The sequence below is a fragment of the Podarcis erhardii genome (genome assembly GCF_964252035.2).
Source record: "Podarcis erhardii genome assembly, chromosome: 8".
Classification (NCBI taxonomy): domain Eukaryota; kingdom Metazoa; phylum Chordata; class Lepidosauria; order Squamata; family Lacertidae; genus Podarcis; species Podarcis erhardii.
In genome coordinates this window covers 56967313-56989360 of record NC_138499.1, presented here as the reverse complement: position 1 = coordinate 56989360, position 22048 = coordinate 56967313, and the positions used below count along the sequence as shown (strand labels likewise).

The 22048-nt window shown below is 43.6% G+C and overlaps 1 protein-coding gene across 4 annotated transcripts in view; it reads left to right on the top strand.

The window, feature by feature from the left end:
• ZNF516 (zinc finger protein 516) overlaps nt 1-22048 on the top strand; it is a 126874-nt gene that overhangs the window by 44227 nt on the left and 60599 nt on the right. For 3 of the 4 annotated variants that reach the window (XM_081873352.1, XM_081873351.1, XM_081873354.1), the window contains exon 2: nt 11502-13517. In XM_081873352.1, coding sequence (XP_081729478.1) covers nt 11624-13517 — 1894 coding nt within the window. In that variant the 5' untranslated portion in view covers nt 11502-11623. Of the gene's footprint in view, nt 1-5352; nt 5372-11501; nt 13518-22048 lie in introns of those variants that run through there. The other variant, XM_081873353.1, reaches the window with a different exon arrangement.

The window sequence follows — 22048 nt, the reverse complement described above, 5'->3', positions numbered from 1 at the left end:
CAAGATAAAAATACAAGATTTTGGACATCCAGTGCTCATCTGACTGAGAGTCCTCTTCCTTTAAAATAGCCTTTCTCAACCTGTGGGTCCCCAGATGTTGTTGAACTACAACTCCCTTCACCCCTAGCTAGCAAGGCCAGAGCTCAGGGAAGATAGGAGTTGTAGTCCAACAACCTCTGGGGACCCACAGGTTGAGAACTGCTGCTTTAAAACATTTGGCTGTCTGGATATTGCTGGTCTCCAGCTCTCATCAGCTCCTCCAGCATGGCCAATGGTGACGGATGTTGGGAGTTGTGGTCCAGTAATATCTGGAGGGCCACAAGTTGCCCATCCTCAGACTGGAGTAGTACAAAGCTCACTGGGTTTCCTTAGGCAAGTGACTATTTCAGCCTAGGTTCTCATTGGGTTCTTGTGATGATAAAATGGGGTGATTGGGAAGAATCATATATGCTGCCCTGAGTTCATTGGAGTAAGGGCATAAATAAATTGCAGTCTAGGCTGTGCTGGTGCTGCACCAGGAACCCAATAAGACATACTTTCCCAGCTGGTCTGCCAATTTGGGCCAATTTAGCACCCTCATTCAGGATTAAATCATGAACTATATACAGTGGTGCCCCGCAAGACAAACGCCTCGCAAGACGGAAAACCCGCTAGACGAAAGGGTTTTCCGTTTTGGAGGCGCTTCGCAAGACGAATTTCCCTATGGGCTTGCTTCGCAAGACGACAGCCCATAGGGAAATCTCCGGGACAGTGGGGAAGCGCAGCTCGTCTTCCCCGCTGTCCTCGGACCTCCTCCGAAGCCTGGCGGCGGGGCGGGGACACCTCCTCCCGCCGCCGGGCTTCGGAAGGATGCCCCGATGCCGGGCGGCGAGGCGGGAACGCCTCCCCCCGCCGCCCGGCATCGGAACGATGTCCCGAAGCCGAGCGGCGGGGCGGGAAAGTCTCCCCCCGCCGCCCGGCATCGGAACGATGTCCCGAAGCCGAGCGGCGGGGCGGGAACGCCTCCCCCTGCCGCCCGGCTTCGGGGCGGGAAAGCCTTCCCCCGCCGCCCGGCTTCGGGGCGGGAAAGCCTCCCCCCGCCGCCCGGCTTCGGGGCATCGTCCCGATGCCGGGCGGCGGGGCAGGAACGCCTCCCCCCGCCGCCCGGCTTCGGGGCATCGTCCCGATGCCGGGCGGTGGGGTGAGAAAGCCTCCCCCCGCCGCCTGGCATCGGAACGATGTCCCGAAGCCGGGCGGCGGGGCCGCGAAGCCTGGGCGCGCTGGCAACTCTCCGCAAGGAGCGCTCCCGCTGCTTGCGGAGAGGTCCGCGAAGCCTGTCCTGGACCTCTTCTGAAGGCAGGCGGGGGGAAAAGTCTTTGTCCCCCCTGCTTGCCTTCCCAGGGGCTTTTAAATCGCCCGGACAGCGGAGAAGTCCTCCACTGTCCCGGGCGATTTTAAAATGCCGCCCGCCAGAAGAGGTCGGGGGAAGGCGGTTTCCATAGGAACGCATTAATTGATTTTCAGTGCATTCCTATGGAAAACCGTGCATCGCAAGACGAAAAACTCGCAAGACGAAGAGACTTGCGGAACGAATTAATTTCGTCTTGCGAGGCACCACTGTATGTTTAAACCTGGATGCTTCTCTGGCATCCAGGTTTGACCTCTGCTGGGAATTGTGAGAATGGAGAAAACATAAATGCCTTCGATTGCAAGAACATGACACGTGGTGCTTTGGCTCATGGTCAGCTGAACTAAAGATGGGTCTCATTTGGATGTTTCAGCTGATTCAGAATGCTAGTGGTGTCTTCCAATGATCATAAAGAGGAAGGAAGATTTGCATCCAGTTTATTGGGAGATGTGCTGGCTCTTAGGTGCAATGCTTTTTGAACTTTGGAGTCTTACCGTATTTTTCATCCCATAGGACGCTCCATCCCATAGGACGCACCTAGTTTTTTTGGTCGGGAAAACCGAACCAGGTCGGGGAACGGCGCTGTGCCTCCCTGCTGTCCCCCGAGCTTGTGGGGCTGGCCGATGTCTGCCTCAGGCGGCAGGCTGCTATCCGCAGCGTGGGGAGCCCTGCGGGGAACTCCTGCAGGGCTCCCCACGCTGCGGATGTCTGCTCGGTGCGCGGGGCGCTCTGCTTCAGGGCGACCCGCCTGCCGGGCGGCAGGCTGCTATCCACAGCGTGGGGAGCCCTGCGGAGAACTCCCACAGGGCTGCCTAGGCTGCGGATGTGTTCCCGAAGCGCCGGGCACTCTGCTTTCAGGGCGCCCGACGTTCCAGGAAGCAGGCTGCTATCCACAGCCTAGACATCCCTGCCAGACCTCCTGCAGGGCTGCCCAGGCTGCGGATGTGCTCCCGAAGCGCCGGGCACTCTGCTTTCAGGGCGCCCGACGTTCCGGGAAGCAGGCTGCTATCCACAGCCTAGACAGCCCTGCCGGACCTCCTGCAGGGCTGCCCAGGCTGCGGATGTCTTCCTGAAGCCTGGAGAGCGAGAGGGGTCAGTGCGCACCGACCCCTCTCGCTCTCCAAGCTTCAGCGAAAGCCTGCATTCGCCCCATAGGACGCACCCAGGTTTCCCCTTCGTTTTTGGAGGGGAAAAAGTGTGTCCTATGGGGCGAAAAATACGGTAAATTGTCTGAGCCCTGCAGATATTGAATAATGTTTCTCAGGCTGGGAGGATGGTGCATAAAATTTCCTCTGCAAAAGCAGCAGGGAGATAGAGCAGATCATTATAGTGATGTCCTATGAGGTTTGTTATCTATAGGTATCAGCATTGTTTCAGAGTTGGGATCCTCAGTGTGGCACCATGATGCTCTCAGACATGACCCTCACTGCATGTTTTGTTTTGGGTGTTTGGGGTGGTGGTTTTGAGCATAGCTAGTTTTTCTTTTGTGAAGTGGCTATTATGTGCCCACAGCAGTTGCTTAGATTTCCAAATGTAAGCCCAGGCCCCCAAAGGCAGGAGAGCCCTGTTGTAAAGCCTTTAAGAGACAACCTAAACATTGTTATTTGTTGTTATGGTTTCTTCTGTGGATTAGGTAGCTTCAGAACAGAAGAGACTTCGATACTATTTTTAATGCAGTGATTTTGTTCATTTGTATTGTATTGATTGATATTTGATTTCAGGACAATTTAAAATGTTTTAAATTATGTGCATCCTATTTAGAACATTTTTTGATTGGGCGAGTTAAAATGTGTAATACACATTTTTCTCAAATTCTCCTTAAGCTACTCTTACCTGTTGCCACTCAGCTTCTCCTTAGTCTAAAGTTGCCAATAGCAACTTACATATTAGCATTCTAAAATCAAAATATCTCTGGCAAAACCTCCATACCTACTCATGTTCGCTGATTAGTTTTCTTAATCTTACCAACAATAACATCCTGTCCCCGACCTCTTTGCATTTGAGGTCAGCTTCAGCTACTAATCTTTATATTACCAGAAATACACTATATGCTCTTAAGCAATAATATTTTTCATCTAATGATTAAATATTCTTTATTTAGATGATTTTCTACTACTTGTCTTGCTCCCATTTGATAACTTAAAAAGCTATGTTGACAAAAGAAAGAATAGCTTATTTGTGTCAATGTATGCCAGAAAACGATGGATGCATACTATGTTTGATGAGATCAGATTGTGTTTTGAAGATTTGTTCATACCGCTAACCGCAATTGGGATATGATGTTTGAGATTTGTGACTTGCTCAGAGAAACAAAGACATTAAATGAAAAGGAGAATTGTGTTTTCTCCACTTGAAAATGTGATGTGCTTGTCCTTTGTCCTGCAATTATGGTAAGGCACTAATTTGGAAAGCCCTATTTCATTAGGTGGGGTGTCTGTGTGTTGAGAGTGAGAGCACATGTGTGCAAAATATGTTCACGCAAAAATAAAGGGGGTTGGTAAAGGGGTACTGTAAACAGTTTTGTCAATGCCATGTGTGACCATTCATTTCAACCTTGTGATGGTAGCATTTTTGTGTGTTCTGTTTCATTGATTTTTCCCTCCTGTACATGAAATAACTGCTAATATTGGCTGTCCTTTTATTCTTCATATTAGAGTGGAAATGTAGTTTGGACATAATGGATTATTGATTGGTCTGAGAACAGCAGAAGCCCCAAGGCCTTGTCATCAATGGTACTTACTCTCCCATTTAGAGAATGCATCACTTCATACAGCTCTTTGGGACCCAAATCTGCAGAATATAAGCTTATAATTGTTGATCTTGTAACAGCGGTTTTTAGGGCAAGGAGTGCTTCATTGTTGTTATGAGTTCCCCTCCTCTTCCCATTTGTTCAAAGAATAGCCTCTTTGTCCTGGTAGTAAGATAAGCTGGACCAGGATGTTAATGATGTATTTTAATTCATTCCTTATAGTGCTACAGTGTAGCCAGTAAAATACATTTCTTTGTCCCTGGGAGGACAAACAGGACTAGTATACTGAAGCGCAAAATATGTCCTGAGTGGGGGACGGTTCTGTGTTTCTCAGAATACCCTGTAGAAGTGCACAAGAACACCCTCTTCAGATGGATCTCCTTTAGAAAATGCTAAATAAGCTGCTTTAATGGGCGTATCACTGTTGTTCTTTTCTTGCTTTCCCTTATTGTAGATATTCCATGGCCAGGAGGCTGCATATGCTTCATATAGGTGCTTGTTGGTGTGCTTTGTCTCTTCTTTGGGGTCATTGTCTTTGGTGCTGTTTCAGAACAGCTTAAATTATGTTCTCCGGAGGTTTAGAGCCCATTCAAAATATCATTAGAACAGAGAAGGGAGAGCAAGTGAGTCAGAAAATGCCACAGGAAAGGATTCTCAGAGTAAGGATGCAGGGTTAATAGCTGCAAATCTGAAAAGGATGTATCCCAAAGTGTAAAACAGGATACATTAATTAAAAAGAAAACACCTACTTCAGTAACACTGGAAGTAGAAGTAACTTCAGTTTAAAGAGCACAACCCCTCTTATTTATTTGTAGCATTCTCTCCTTTTCATTTTTCACTTCTACCTCTCTGTTTTGACAACTTATGCTTCAGTTGTGGCTATAAGTAACAAAACATATTTTGTTGTCCGTTTTCTATATATGTATATTTTAAACTGCCACTATTTTTGTTCCAATGGTTTGGGGAAAAGAAAATCAAGGCAATGTCATGCTGACTTTTTTCCTATTGCCTGCATTTATTTGGAAGGACGCAGGTTGCTAGGGTTTCCTGTGAATTCAAGGATATGCTTACTATTTAAAGATAGGCACCCCTTCCCCGCCCCTGTGCATTTAGCTGCTCCAGTGTTACTGAACAGTTGTGTTCCCTTTGGAAGTAAGCAGTATAACAGTGAATTAAGTTGTCCGCAACAGAAGGAAAGAAGAGCTTTTCTGCAGGGTTTTTGTCAGAGCAAGGAGGTAAGGATTAGGTATTCCAAATGTGTTAAGTGTTAGAGTTTTACAGTACATCATTTTCTATTTCCCCGATAATGTGAACTGCCTTTGGTGATGAGAAAGGGGCACTGCAACAGATGGTTTGAAGTGGAATATCAAGGTCTGGGATTCAATTCTAGGGCAGCCATAGGCGCACTGGAGAGACTGAGGACAGCCATATCAGTCGTGTAATATAGGTCCTATTGGGTTCAGTGCAATGTATTTCTAAATAGGCATGTGAATGATCGCAGCTTCAAAAGTGCATTTCAGTTTTTTGAACTGTTCAGAGCATTCTGGGTGTTCCTCTTGTGCGGTGGGTGAGAGGATTGCCGTGCAAAATGTTAAATTCTCATATCTATCAGAACTGAAAGTTTATTTTTAAACTTGCTTCATTGCTTGAGTAACCCTACAGTCCCCTGTCTGAGCAGATGTTCTTTCAAGGCCAAGGGTGCATGGCTAAGCTGCTGTTGAAATAATGAAAGCCTAGGTTCTTCATATGTTTATATATGAGAATATATTTAAGTAAGTGAAACAGATTGGGTGTATTCACCGTTTCTTTTAACGAAATGCATGCTTAAGTGTTGATGGGGTAAAGGAGTGGGTGTGGTGAGCTGTGGTTGCTAGGTCAACTTTTTAAAGGCAAAACTAAATTTATTCCATATTCTGAAGAAAAGGAGGTTGCCACCAATAAGATATGCTGTACGTATAAACCAGAACAACCAGAACTCGATCTAGTTCAACAACTGGGAAAACATTCTGCTTTGGATAACTTGCTGCAGTAGATTAGTTATCGCTACTGAATGGAACAGTAGTTTTTGTCCACTGCTATTCAGCATTGCGTAGAACTGGGCAATGTAGGAAGAGATATTCATGAGACCATCTTAATAATGGAGTCTTTACTAGAAGTGGAATATGGTCAAAATTTGCAAGTGGTATTCTTTATGTCTGATTCCAGAATTAGGTGCAGGTTTGAGGAAGCCCAAACACCATGCAGAAAACATTTATGGTGTTTTTAAATGGGGTCCAGGATGGACATTAGCATTGGGTTCTGATTGGATTTGAAGACTCTGTCACCTGTCGAAGGACACAAGGTGCTGGTGCCAGCCCTGGCTGATCATAAATTTGCAACTCTCTCTTCCTGGATACTTCATCAGAGCTTGCAGGGCAGCAGCTGAAGAAGGAGCAAAAAGGGTTTTCTTGTGTGTGTGTTTCTTGTGGCTGATTAGCTGCTCTCCCTGTGCAAAGGTCAGAGGGGGCAGGGTTTCTGTTGAAGTAGGTGATTAGCTGTGGGAGGAGCTTATCAGAGCTTGCAGGGCAGCGGCGCGCACCTAGTGGCGTGTGCAATTTAATCCATCTTTTATATTTAGGGGAGCTAGTCTCAAACGTTTGTTGGGGGAGACCTAGGTTTGTTTGGGGGGGAGTTATTTGTCCTGTCTTCACACTTTTTATGATGGAGGACCGCTGTAGTCACCCCCAACGACACGTTCTCAAGATGGAGGGTGAGGGAACAGCTGCAGTCGCCTGCGGTTCCTGCGCAATGTTTGCCATCTTGCCAAAGGTTGCAGGCAGCTTTACCTGCAGCAATTGCATGTCGATTGCCCTCTTAGAAGACAAAGTCCAGCAACTGGAGGAACGTGTAGCTACGCTCCAAAGAATTAGAGAGCTAGAGCTCTTCTTGGAAGCAACAGAGCACACCGTCTCCACCAAGGAGGAGACAGGGGACTCCCCTGAGAAGGAGGCTAGTTCACCAACACAGGAGCCAGATATATGGAAAAACGTGACTCAAAGAAGTAGGAGGCCCAGGGTTCACTCTGATTGTTTAGAAATACACAATCGCTTTGAGGTCCTCTCCCCTAGCATGGAAGACGAAGAGCAGACTCCATTTGAGAATCTCTCCCTCATTACAGTCGATCAGGTATATGAAGACGAGCAGCAAAGTCAGTCCTCAGGGAATGTGCAGGCGACCTTGGAACGGACAGCTCACGGAAGAGCCCCGACCAAACCTAAGAGGAGGCATGTAGTGGTGATAGAGGATTCCCTACTGAGGGGAACAGAAGCAGTGATCTGTGGGCCTGACAAAATGTCTCGGGAAGTGTGCTGTCTCCCTGGGGCTAAGATCCAAGATGTAACTGAATGACTGCAAGGAATCATAAAACCCACTGACAAATACCCCTTCCTCTTGGTTCATGTGGGAACCAATGACACTGCAAGCAATAGCCTCCAGAAGATCAAAAGAGACTATGAGGCTCTGGGCAGGAAATTGAAGCAATTAAATGCACAAATTATCATCTCATCTGTCCTCCCAGTTGAACGACGTGGCCCAGGGAGAGAGGGAAAAATAGTGGAAGTGAACAGCTGGCTTCGCAAATGGTGTAAACAGGAACGGTTTGGATTCTTAGATCACGGACTGCAGTTTCTTGAAGATGGACTTCTGGCAAGCGATGGGCTGCACCTCACAACAGTTGGGAGGAATGTTTTTGCCAAAAATCTCAGAAACCTCATCAGGAGGGTTTTAAACTGACTAATGTGGGGGAGGGAGACAGTGCCCCTGAAGGTAGGAGTCTATCAATTGATGAAGATGATCATCCAAATGTCATAGACCAAATGGAGCAAACAGCACACAGACCTAGTGGTGGGAGGAAAAAATCCTTAAATAAGAGACACGGGGGAATGATTAATGGACTTCAATGTCTGTACACTAATGTGCAAAGCATGGGAAATAAACAAGATGAGCTTGAGCTCTTGGTACAGTAAACTAAGTATGACATAATAGGCATCACTGAAACCTGGTGGGATAAGTCCCACGATTGGAATGTAATAATGGAGGGATACAATCTATTTCAGAGAAACAGGCCAGACAAGAAAGGAGGAGGAGTGGCGTTATATGTCAGGGATGTGTATACCTGTGAAGAGATGTGTATACCTGTGAAGAGATCCAAGATTTAGAACCTCAAAGCCAAAGTGAGAGCATTTGGGTCAAAATTAAGGGAGAGAAGAATAACAGTGACCTCATTGTGGGAGTTTACTATAGATTCCCAAGCCAAACGGAGGACATAGATGATGCCTTCCTGGAACAGATGGCCAAGCATGCAAAAGGAAGGGAGATAGTAGTAATGGGGGTCTTCAATTACCCGGATATTTGTTGGATGTCAAACTCAGCCAAGAGCATAAGGTCAAACAGATTCCTCACTGGCCTTGCAGACAACTTCATTGTCCAGAAAGTGGGAGAAGCAACAAGAGGAACAGTCATTTTAGATCTGGTCCTAACCAATGTTGATGACCTGGTTAGTGGGGTAGAAGTGGAAAGATCATTAGGTGCGAGTGATCATGCTCTTCTGAAGTTTACTATACAGCCTTCTTTGCCTCAGTCTTCTCCGATAAAGAAAACAATGCCCGACCTGAAGAATTTGGAGCAAATGATTCAGCAGAAGAAACACAGCCCAGAATAACTAAGAAGATAGTACAAGAATACTTGGCTAGTTTAGATTTATTCAAGTCTCCAGGGCCAGATGAACTGCATCCAAGAGTATTAAAAGAACTGGCAGATGTGATCTCAGAACCACTGGCAGTCATCTTTAAGAATTCCTGGAGAACAGGCGAAGTCCCGGCAGACTGGAGGAGGGCAAATGTTGTCCCTATTTTCAAAAAGGGGAAAAGAGAGGACCCAAATAATTACCGCCCAGTCAGTCTGACATCAATACCAGGGAAGATTATGGAGCAGATCATTAAGCAAACAGTCTGTGAGCACCTAGAAAGGAATGTTGTGATCACCAATAGTCAGCATGGATTTCTGAAAAATAAGTCATGTCAGACTAACCTGATCTCGTTTTTTGACAGAATTACAAGCCTGATAGTTGAAGGGAACACAGTGGATGTAGCCTACCTTGATTTCAGCAAGGCATTTGACAAGGTGCCCCATGATATTCTTGTAAAGAAGCTGGTAAAATGCGGTCTTGACTATGCTACCACTCAGTGGATTTGTAACTGGCTGACTGACTGAACCCAAAGGGTGCTCATCAATGGTTCCTCTTCATCCTGGAGAAGAGTGACTAGTGGGGTGCCACAGGGTTCTGTCTTGGGCCCGGTCTTATTCAACATCTTTATCAATGACTTGGATGATGGACTCAAGGGCATCCTGATCAAATTTGCAGATGACACCAAACTGGGAGGGGTGGCTAACACCCCAGAGGACAGGATCACACTTCAAAACGACTTTGACAGATTAGAGAACTGGGCCAAAACAAACAAGATGAATTTTAACAGGGAGAAATGTAAAGTATTGCACTTGGGCAAAAAAAAAAAAAAAGAGAGGCACAAATACAAGATGGGTGACACCTGGCTTGAGAGCAGTACATGTGAAAAGGATCTAGGAGTCTTGGTTGACCACAAACTTCACATGAGCCAACAGTGTGACGCGGCAGCTAAAAAAGCCAATGCAATTCTGGGCTGCATCAATAGGAGTATAGCATCTAGATCAAGGGAAGTAATAGTGCCACTGTATTCTGCTCTGGTCAGACCTCACCTGGAGTACTGTGTCCAGTTCTGGGCACCACAGTTCAAGAAGGACACTGACAAACTGGAACGTGTCCAGAGGAGGGCAACCAAAATGGTCAAAGGCCTGGAAACGATGCCTTATGAGGAACGGCTAAGGGAGCTGGGCATGTTTAGCCTGGAGAAGAGGAGGTTAAGGGGTGATATGATAGCCATGTTCAAATATATAAAAGGATGTCACATAGAGGAGGGAGAAAGGTTGTTTTCTGCTGCTCCAGAGAAGCGGACACGGAGCAATGGTTCCAAACTACAAGAAAGAAGATTCCACCTAAACATTAGGAAGAACTTTCTGACAGTAAGAGCTGTTCGACAGTGGAATTTGCTGCCAAGGAGTGTGGTGGAGTCTCCTTCTTTGGAGGTCTTTAAGCAGAGGCTTGACAACCATATGTCAGGAGTGCTCTGATGGTGTTTCCTGCTTGGCAGGGGGTTGGACTTGATGGCCCTTGTGGTCTCTTCCAACTCTATGATTCTATGACTGACCAATCTTAAAATCTTTTGGATGCATTGCACTGTTCACACATTCATGTTAATAACTTGGTGACTGTAATATAATAGAACAGGATGTCTCTTCACCAGCAAAGAGAAGGGCTCATTTTTTCTTAAAAAGCACAACAGAATGTCAAGATATCCTTACAAAACTTTGCTTTACATGATTATACTTATGCTCAGAAGGTAGTACAAGTATCCTTGTCATCCCATGCAATGGGATTTAAGCAGCCGAAGTGTGTGCAGGCCTCCAGTCTGTATGAGCACTGCAGAAGTTAAGGCATCTCTACCCTTCAATAACTTTTACAGAAAATACAATATTTTGCTCCTGTTGAATTTCGTTTAAAATAACAATCTTTAATGTAGAAGGATTTCAGCCTAAAACAGTTTAACCCTGTTTTGTTGAATGCTCCATGGATCCTTCTTGGTATTAGTAAAGATTTCCAAGTCTACATTAACATTTGCCTAAATAAGGTATTACTGTTACGGTTAATTTTAATTGGCCTGTATAAAAATCTTATTGAATTGCATTGTTGCTTTAACAAAAATTCGATGTACTCTTTGCTGTCTCCATTCAGCCGCTATGCTTAAGTTACCGTCAACCGGGATAGAGTGCTGCACTCTACAAAAACCCTTTATCTCTAGGCAAACAAACGTTTGGCTGTTTTTCATTAAATTATACATGTCCATAAAGCCACAGACTTAAAATATTACAGCTCCTTCGAGAAAGGGCTTATTCACTCGAAATTATGTACACACACACTTTTGTTTGGGCTGGAAAGAAAAAGTACAGTTTTTTTATACTTATATTCTTATTTTTAGTAAACATACAGATACTCTATTTGCCCGTGTCTGCAACTACTATGGAAGTATGCTTGTGTAAATCCTCTACTGAACATTCAGTTTGTGAATGACAATATTCTATGCAAAGTCAGACTTTCTGCAGACTGGTAAAAATGTAACATTTTGGTCAAGATGGCAAGAAAATATTAACACGGGGCTATTACAAAGGGAGCAAAAGGAAATGAAATGCTTTGCATTTAGTAATGCTGTGTCCTGTTTTCTGTTTTGGTTCCAGGTCCTGCTTGCTATTTGACTCAAGAAACACCAATGAATGTTTGTATCCCAAATGCTTTCAAGCAGCTGGAAGAAAACCCAAATAGGAGAATGAAGAGATAAAGGTTCCATCAGCAGGAATGCATGATTGAGAAAGCAACCCAATTTCCCAGCCCGGAACAGGGTTCTGCCCTTTTGACTGATGCTTCTGCGCTGCAGATGGATTGTAGCATAAGCGCAAACATGGAATTACGAAGAGCCTCCAGTCCTCACAAGATGAACAAGAGTGATATGAATGCAAACAAGTCTGTGCTGCACAGCTGCTGCATCTGTGGCAAAAGTTTTCCTTTCCAGAGCTCACTCTCGCAGCACATGAGGAAGCACACAGGGGAGAAGCCATACAAGTGTCCTTATTGTGACCACAGAGCTTCCCAAAAGGGCAACTTGAAGATTCACATCCGGAGTCACAGGACAGGCACTATTAGTCAGGGGAATGAAGTGGAGATGGGAGGAGAAGCACAGCTCAGTGAGATGAGAGTATCCGAAGGCCTTGATGGCTGCACTAGCCCTACCAAAAGCACCTCTGCCTGCAACAAGATATTGAACGGAGAAACTCCCAAAGAAGAAGGCAAGATCTTGCTCCGGAGCAGCAGGAAGGAGTCCTCAGAAGAAGCACCAGTTGGAGAAGACGTTAAGTTATGTACTTTTCCATGTACCTTCTGCAAAAACAAGTTTGAAGGTAAGAAAGAGTTGCAGCAGCACATACATCAGGTCCACAAACCTTTCAAATGCAGGCTGTGCAACTACATGACATTAAGAGAGGAGACTCTGCTAAACCACATAGAAAGAGACCACATCACCACGCAGATTCCAAACGGGGAAACGTACAATGCCGAGAACTGCAAGGCTGAGTCGAGTGCAGGAGAGTTTCCTTGCGAAGTCTGTGGGCAGGCTTTTAGTCAAACCTGGTTCCTCAAAGCTCACATGAAAAAGCATAGAGGGTCGTTTGACCACGGATGCCACATCTGTGGCAGGAAATTTAAAGAGCCCTGGTTTCTCAAAAACCACATGAAATCCCATGGCCCAAAATCTGGGAGCAAAAACAAGCCAAAAAGCGATTCGGAGCCTATAGCCACTATTAATGATGTCGTTCAAGAAGAGATGATTGTGACTGGTTTGTCCCTGTATGAAATTTGTACAAAGTGTGGAAACCTGTTTACAAATATGGAAAGCCTAAAAGCACACAATTCTGTACACTGCAAGTCTCAAGGAGCCCGCAGTGAACATAGAGTTGATAGGCTAGTTGACGGGGACCCCCCTGTTGCAAAGCAGTTTTTCTTTCAGTATCTGAAACTAAGGCCATCTGTAGGGACTGATGGCACTCCAAGGGGCCATTCAGGAAAAAGAGTAGCTGAGCTGGATCCAGTCAACAGTTACCAGGCTTGGCATCTGGCTACCAAAGGAAAAGTTGCAGAGCCTTCTGAGTACGTGAAGTATTTAGGATGGGACGAAGTCCTGGCGGATGCTGACGTCACTTACGACAGGGACAAAAGGGAATATATTCTCGTCAGCCAAGAGAAGCGCAAACAAGAGCAGGACTCCTCCAGCTCGTCCAGCAATCCGAAAAAGAAGAATTGTACTAGTGGGCGTTCGGAAAAAAGCAGCCATGTGCAGTCGGGAGACAGCTGCATGCTTAGCCAAGAAGACCTGGAGTATAGGCCGTCCTCGCGCCAGAGCAGAAGGGTGTCTCAGAACAAGTCCACAGAGTGCTTTGAGTGTGGAAAGATCTTCCGCACCTATCACCAAATGGTACTTCATTCCCGTGTGCACAGGAAAGACCGCAGAAGCTGCAGTGAAGGGGTGGCGGCCGCTCAGCAAGATCGGTATAGATCAAATAGTGAGGATGGTGACTCTGGGTCTGCCAGTGGACCGAGCACACCAAGTTCTGCTTCTGGCCCAGATGATTCAGTCACCTCTGGAGTGGGTGAGGAGGGGCCCGAGGATAGTTCAGAGGAAGGAATGCAAGAGCCACCCCCACGTAAGTGTCTGCAACTTTTTTAACAACTTCCTTTCCCCATTTTGTTATTTTGCTTCCTTTCTTGCGATGCTAGAAGAGCTGTTCAAGTACCTTTGACAGGTAAAGTGGGAAACACTGAGTATCCCTCAGAGTTGTTGCTGGACTGCAACTCATGGAATCATAGAATTGTAGAGTCAGAAGGTACGCCAAGGGTCATTTAGTCTAACTAATCTCAGGAATCTCAGCTAAAGCATCCATGAAAGACAGCCACCCATATAATATCATCCCTTCCCTTTGGCCATGCTGGCTGGGGCTGATGGAAGCTCTATCCAGATTAAATTAGTTGAACCTAGGTCCTGATGAAATGTGGGAACATTGTGGAATGTTAGTCATGATTAATCTAAGCTACATTTGATTTAGGTGTGCCTAACGTAGTCTGACTCCAACCTCCAATGCCTTTAAATGGCCGCCTTCAAATTCAACAAACATACCCACAGAGAGCAGTGTGGGAACCACTTGCATTCAGTGTGATTCCAGGCTGCTGGGGAACATGCACAAGTCATTCATAAATTAAAAAAAAGAGAAGGTCATTTCAGTAGATCTTTCCCACCAGATGAGCACAGTCCCTCTCGGTGAGATGTGAATTGGGTGAGAAAGACCTGTCTAACTGGCCCCACCCACACAGCTACTTATCCTGCCTGGTGCATTGAACTGCACCAGCACTGCTGTGTGTGTCTCTGAAAAGGACCTTGTATATGATTAAACATACCAAGGTTCCTGATTTGGAATAATTATTCTTGAATCCTCAACATAACATGGGATGGTTTCCAACCATAGGGAACGACAAGTAGCTGGAATGGGGGCATGCTGATCCTTCTCTCTTCTCATTTGCAGTTTAGCTTCTGCATCTTGCTTGCAAATCCATGATTTGAAGCCACTATGTAGTAGCTACTTTGACTGTGCTAAGAAACCATGGCATTAATTCTTGCCCAGAGAATCAGTCATATGTAAATCTTACACAGGAAATTGTAACATGCCTTTGTTGAATTTGCCTGGTTTTTATTTTTTTAATGAACTAAATGGACATGATGGCAGCAACCCTGAGTTGTTTCCTTTAAAAAATGAAGAGTAGTTAAAATATAGAAAAGGGAGGTGGGAATATGTGTCCATGATTCCATTTTAGAGCACCCCTTTAATAGGCATTCAACACTGCTATCATTATACCAAATGGGTTGTGCTGTTGCAGTGTATCATTAGCTTCTTAGAAGTGTTGGTTTGAATCCAGTTTCATTTATGTCAAAAGATTTAGGAAGCATATTTAGGATACCAGTGCCTCTGAACGATATCATGGTCTTTGTTATCAGTTAATGTGTATCACCACATACAGGATATCTTGTTCCCATTTATGCAATACTCTTCTTGATTCAATAATTGGTGGCAGTCCTGTTTTGCTGATGTAACCTAAAGCACTCAGATTGCCTAACAATTATCAATGAGAGAAGTGTGCATTCTTCTCTCTCTCTCTCTCTCTCTCTCTCTCTCTCTCTCTCGGTACTGTGCCTTCAAAAGTTGTTTGAAAAACTTGAAAGGATGTAATTAATCTCTCTGGATTACTGCAGTCCTCAGAGTCTGATTCTGGTTAAATGGAACAAGTTATTCTCCAAATAGAAGCAATGTAAATATTTGAAGAAACACTACTGTGACTGCTTTTGTACAATGTTGTTTTATTATTTTGCGTTGTTTATTTCTCTTTGTTTATAAGGCTCTCTTAGATTCTAAGAGAAGAGAATTTCTTTCCTAGAAGTTGTTTATATTTTTGTTTTTGGTTAAACAGTGCTTTCCTACTGACATTTTCGTCCCCTGAGAGTTGGCTGATTAGAGTTTTGAGAGTTTTATCCTGCTGTTAGGAGCTTCGTTGTAGTATTAATCAGCACAGTTCAGAACGAAATTTATATAACACTGACTGTCGCTATATTGAAGAGCAATTCACACATTGGCCTGGTTCACATGCCAAATTAAACCTTAATTATAAACGAACTGTGCTTTAATGTGAATGAACAGCATGCTGGTGCATGCTGCCAAAAAGTTCTACTCCTCGCCAGAGTCTGGCTTGTCACGGTGTTCAAAAACTTGTCCTACTGTTTTGTTTTTTTCCAAAGCAAGCCACAAGTGATAACCAAGGTTTGTGCTTGTGATTTGTTGGAGAAAGGAAAGCACAAGCTGTGTTCATGTGGCACAACAAGCCAGACCCTGGTTTGTCATCCAGCAGGGTGGTGGTAGCAGGAAAAAGAGAGGAGCAGAGTAAGAACTTTTCAATGGTACGCACCAGCATGCTGCTTGTGTACAATAAACCATGGTTTGCTTTTAAAACTAAGGTTAATAAAGAACAGAAATCAATCAGAACCCTTGAGGAGTGCACATGTATCATGCACCATTTGCAGACATGTGTTTGTCACATGTGTGTACCTTAAATTGTATCTGTGAAATCTTATATTCCTTTAAATTAATTGAAGTAGGTCTGCTCTTCCATGTTGGCTGATATTGGATAGAATCCACAGGTTATAGAATGATTTAAACACTAAAAACAGCAGTAGAAGGTTTCTGAACTGTAACAACATTAGTGTTGCCTGATGTGCCTCATGCTGTTTGCATAAGCTCATATTTACTAGCATCAGCAATTAAGGGTATGATGTATTTATGCTAAAATTAGTTGTTAAAATAACCTGTTCTAGCAAACTAAATGAATGTAACTACGAAAGGCATTACCTTATATAAGCCTTTCTGTCACAATCATAGATCATTTTAAGAACCAGTTCTTATGAAAAAGCAAGCACCAATGAGCAAAATAGACCCCCCCCTCTTTCTTTTAAATGTAGGGCTTCACTTCACAAATGAATTAGCTGGAATTCAGTGAGATATAGTGGGTTCATTGGTTTGTCAGCCACACTGTGTGTTGCCAAAGTGTTTTAAGGGCAAAACAGAGGATAAAATGCTGCTGTTATAGAGTGGAGAGAACCTCTGAGGCACACGGATTAATAATTTATTCAGTTTAGCCCAATGTGTTTTGATTATAGTCTTTGTTAAGGGCACACTCATGTTTTGCATGTTGCCAGGTGATAGAGATATCACTCTACAGCATGCAGAAAACTCAGAAGCCCTATTACTTGTGTGTAGACCAGCAGCCTTTTAAGTAAGCACTCAGCTAGGTAAAGGTAAAGGGACCCCTGACCATTAGGTCCAGTCGCGGACGACTCTGGGGTTGGGGCGCTCATCTCGCTTTATTGGCCGAGGGAGCCGGCGTACAGCTTCCGGGTCATGTGGCCAGCATGACTAAGCCACTTCTGGCAAACCAGAGCAGCATACGGAAATGCCGTTTACCTTCCCACTGGAACGGTACCTATTTATCTACTTGCACTTTGACGTGCTTCCGAACTGCTAGGAGCAGGGACCAAGCAACAGGAGCTTAACCCAACATGGGGATTCGAACCGCCGACCTTCTGATTGGCAAGTCCTAGGCTCTGTGGTTTAACCCGCAGCGCTACCCACATCCCTTCAAGGACTCAGCTATACAGCTGCAAATAAAATGTTTTAAGTGTGCTTTAAGTGCAGTATACAATGTGACACTAGATGGCGATGGTGAGCCTTATGGAAAATTCAATGCATTTTTAAAAACGCTTTTAAAAAAGCATTTTCAGACCATTTTCTATATGTGTGTAGATTCCACCTAAGTTGTGAGCTGAGGCACGCTTTGAGCCCTCACCTTCAGCATAGCACCTGCTTCTTGCAGCCACCGCATGCTGCACACAGTTGTGTGAGAATCGACAAGCGAGCTCCTGCAAGAGTTTTTGCAAGATTGGGACACCTGTATTACCACATGTCTCTTCATTTGAGCAGGAACTTGCATGCTGAGGTTCCTACACAGAATCGCGAACAGCATCTGTGTTTTACATGAAGCAAACACAATGTCAGGGGCAGAGCTAAAAGTACGGCCTCATTCCCTACTCACTGTATTGTTGCCTTACACGTGAGCTACATGTGCTACAGGCTAGTGTGCTGTTTTATTTTACAGTACCGCAAATTAAGATTGTAATTAAATACATTGGTCTGAATCTCCTATATATTTTGGAAAGCTGTTTGTCCATTCCCTTAAGATATCTTGGTGAAATTTTGCATGATGGTTCCTGAGATCAGCAAGCACATCTTTATTCTAAATTTGGAGACAGTTGCATATCTTTTTGAATGGAGATGGTGTGCTGTACTTTTCAAAACTGCACTGATGTTTTTGAGTTTCCTAGAATTCCTGAGCAACTCCAAGTATGAGGCTGCTAGTAAACTCTTAATTACATGCACCTCATACTCTTTCTTGCTCCTTCATTGCCTTTGCCATTTCTGTTTCATCTTAACCAAACAGTTCCACCAAAGTCTTTCCCCCCCTTTTTTGCTCATATTTAATTTTATCATAAGGCTTTGTGGTGTGAAACCTGCTGTTGTGGTTTCCTCATTAACGAACAAGCAAGTGTTTTTAGCTGTTGACCTTTTCACAGCGAAAGGAAAACTCATTTTGTAATTAGAGATGCAATAAGTTGAATCTGTACACCTGACATTTCTAGAAAAATCTTAGTTTGGAACAATCTTTAGTGGTCGTAAAGTGGTCTTTAAGTGTTGTTTTAGTCAGAATTGTTGAATTTCATTTGCCCTCCTCTCCAGCCTGAGCTATAGTTCACTGTGAGTTCATTGACTCCTTCTGTGTGCAGGTAACACTTGGGTATATTATTGCCATGGATATTTTTTTCTCTCTTATGCTCTTAAGGTTTTGCTGAGGTTCCACTTGTGGGTTTCCCACATGTGTCTGGGTGGCCACGGTGAGAACATTAGCCTGACCCAACAGGTTCCTCTTTATTGTATGGATGATGGTGCATGTATGCCATTTTGCCACCATTTTTTTAAAACAACAACATCAACATTTTGCTAGTAATTTTAATAAACACAATACAAACAATTCAATGCATTTAAATGAGTCCCAGAGAGAAAGACAGAAAGTGGAAGGAAAGAGAGGCAAAAACTATATATTGCACCACGGCCAATTTTGGTTTAATGAAGGGATCATGACATCTTCTATATTAATTTTAGTATACTTCAAAGTTATAACAACCAGATATTAAAACCGAAATGTTAGGGAATGGAAGAAGTCAGGAATGGTCCCTATTCCTGCAAAAGCTGATGGCTGAGACCTTTCATGCTCTTTCTTGTTTGTATAATAAGTAGAAACAGACCATATACTGAAGAAGGGGTCCTTTTTTACCTTGCCAATGCTCAACTCTGAGCCTTTGTAGTAACTTTCCCTCACCATTTTTGCACTCTTTGGTTGTATGTGTCTTGCCGCCTGGGCTTCAAAATACATCCATTGTTCTTCCCATGTAGCTGTGGTCCATATCTCCTTGACTCCCTGGCGTAATGTGAATAGGATTGATCTTCCTGCCTATTGAGATTTAACACCACTTGACTGCATTTTAGGGACCTGTTTGCTTTTTTTGTAGTGGGGTTGGGATTGGGTCCAGGACAAAGCCAGAGAAGTAAAACTTGAGTTACTGGGAATGCAGTCTGTTTAAACGACTACCAGCACAAGTAGTTGTTAAATTCAGAGTCACTGGGAGATGTGCCTAGGTTTCAATTCAGCTTGTATTTCCCTCAGGTTGGCATTTGCCTTTAGGGCTTAATTATGTAGGTAGCACATGATTACTCAAGTTAGTCAAAATGTGCTAACTCAGGTGTGTTAACATGTTGAAGTAGATATGCTGACTCTAATCCAAAGCTTCATATCAGTGCCAGATCAGTGCAAGCTAATGAAACTGCATGGGTAGAGTTGTCTTGCATGTTGAAATCAGTGGAAAAATCATTACTTAAGATGGGACTTGCAGGTTTGCATGTGAGCTCCTTCATCCATATGGGGCTCTTTAGTTGACACCATAGAAGTGTCTTATTCTCTTGAGTCCTGTTGCAACTCTGGACTCATCTGGAAGCAGCCTTTTGATGCTGTTATTCATAGATCATGTATAATTGAGAAGAGGAGTCTCTCTCTCTCTCTCTCACTCACTCACTCACTCTCTCACACACACCCCTTCCATTCATTTGTGGTTGTCTAGTTTATCATTTTTGGAGGTGGTGGGAAATGCTTTATTTGGTGGCTGCTATAAATAATGGACTTTTAGGAATTACATACTGTTACATATTATTTATATCTTCTATAACTCCATAATTTTAGTTTTAGAATGTTGCTGGCCAAGGCACAACTCATAATTCTTATTTCACAGCTTTGTAGGTTTGTTTAAAAATACAGTTGAGTTTTCTGTCCAGGACTGGAATACGTCTCCCCACCACGTATTTGTGGGCATACAAGTCTGGAATAAATATTCAAAATATTTCAGAACTGACGTATCCACCTGCCTGCAATTTTTCTATACAAAAGCACACACTTCAACGTGTGTTATATATATATCATGAGTTTTCTTCTAACTATCTGCACTCTCGTCCATTCAGCCCTAACTATGGTTTGCCTTTGTTTTAGTAAGTGCACTGGGTCATCTTGTCCTTTTTCGCTTCATTTCTCAGTAGATTATCTATAACAACAAAATGAAATATAGGTTGCTATACAGTATACTGAATTCTGAACATTTTAGTGTTAGGGGGCTTTGTAAGATGGTCTGAAGAGTGTGCAGATTTGTGGCATCTAATTAAACATATGCAATTCCCCCCTGTACCATCTGAAGTATTCCCAGATACTATAATTGTAATATGTTGCTTTTGATGGAGTACATTTATTGTGTACTGTATTGTTTTCTATTGAATTGACTTATTGTACACTGCCTTGGCGTTATTTTAATGAGAGGTGATAAATAAATATTTTAAATAAATAAATTTAGATATGCATTTTCAGGCTGGCAGAGATAGGATTTGAAAAGTTCCATTTCTAATGCAGCCCTGCATTACTCCTATTTTGAATGATGCTAAGACTCAGGGATCCCTGACACACATAGACAGAGCATGCAAGCAATAAAAATCTTATGAGTCTCCCATGAAAATCTATGGAATTTAAGCACTCCTAACTTTCTGTGGATTATGCTTAGGGTTTTAGTTAATTCAGAAGGGTATAGGATTCACCATATAACACAACTACTCTTTGTAGCCACTCTGATCCCCCTCCCAGCCCCCAATAAGTCTGTCTTGTTAAAGAAACAAATAATAAGACTATATTGGGTTTTTCATTACAGCTACAGTGGGGCCACCTCAGCAGATGCTAGCAGCTGTTGCTCTGTTTTGTTTTGTTTTTTTACTGACCTTGGTTGTCTTTTTCTCTCCCCCTCTTACTGCATTCAATCTCAACTAAAAATGCCTTATAGGAGCCATTAATCACCTAAATCACACACACACACAAACATTCAGCGAGAAAGAGTTCATTTTTATCTTATCCTTACCAAAGCAATTTTTAGTGGGAAGAACTAAAAGGACCTTGAAAATATATGCATGCTTATAATGTTTCTTTGGATTTCCTGTACAGGTAGTGTAGGAAACCACACAGAAATATCAGCAAGACTGATACAGAAGTAGACTGAATTATGGGAGAGCACCAATATTTTGTTCACTTTAATATAAGCTCCATCCAGTGGGTCCATCCACTGCCATACACCACTGTTGTTGCTTCTGCATCCGCATCCCACGTTGGTTGAACTTTGGCAACCTGTAGGCTCTTGCATGTAGGTTCTTTGTGGAACATCAGGGTTCTAAATTGTGTAGAGGACATACACAAGTAAGAATGTTTCTCCTTGATGCAGATGTTCAATTGCCAACTAGATATGGGAAGAGCCATAGCTCAGTTGCTCCAGAAGTCCCTCAAAAAGGAGAGGCTTAGGGAAACACAATATAGATGTGCTCACTGAAAGACCAATGGCCACATTCTAGTCAAAATGTTGAAAATGCAGTCTCAGATTGTGGACGATATTTAAAGTCAAATGTCCAAAATTCAGGATCAGATTTTGACAGCTGATTCGCAATTTCTGACAGAGCCACAAGTAATGAATTTGCCTGTGCTAGCATTTCTGTTGTGACTGACAGCTGGCTGCCAAACAGCTGTGAGGCAGAAGAAAATACCTACAACAGTTGTGATTTTCCTTTTATTCTTTTTCCTTTGTCTCCCCACTCTTACATCACAATTTGGGATTATCCTTTTGGTTGCATCTTTGATACAATTTTCATTTTTGCATGCCTCCTCAGTTGGTGGATGTGTGTTTGTGTTTGAGGATTGCCAGATGAAAAAAAGATGAATGCTTTTGCTCTTGCACAGCAAGGCTTTAAATGGAGTATTGTGCGAGAGAGGATTTGATGTCAAAATCTTGCAAGATTTCAGACAAAGTAGAAAAGAGAAGTCTGGTTTCTGCCCAAAGAATGGTTAGGTGGCGGCAGGCAGGCAGTTCAACACATGCACCCTTCACTTAGACCTGCTGGTCTTTGGTAGGTCACTTTTCCTGAGGGCTGTGAGGGATTCTCTTTTCTTTAAA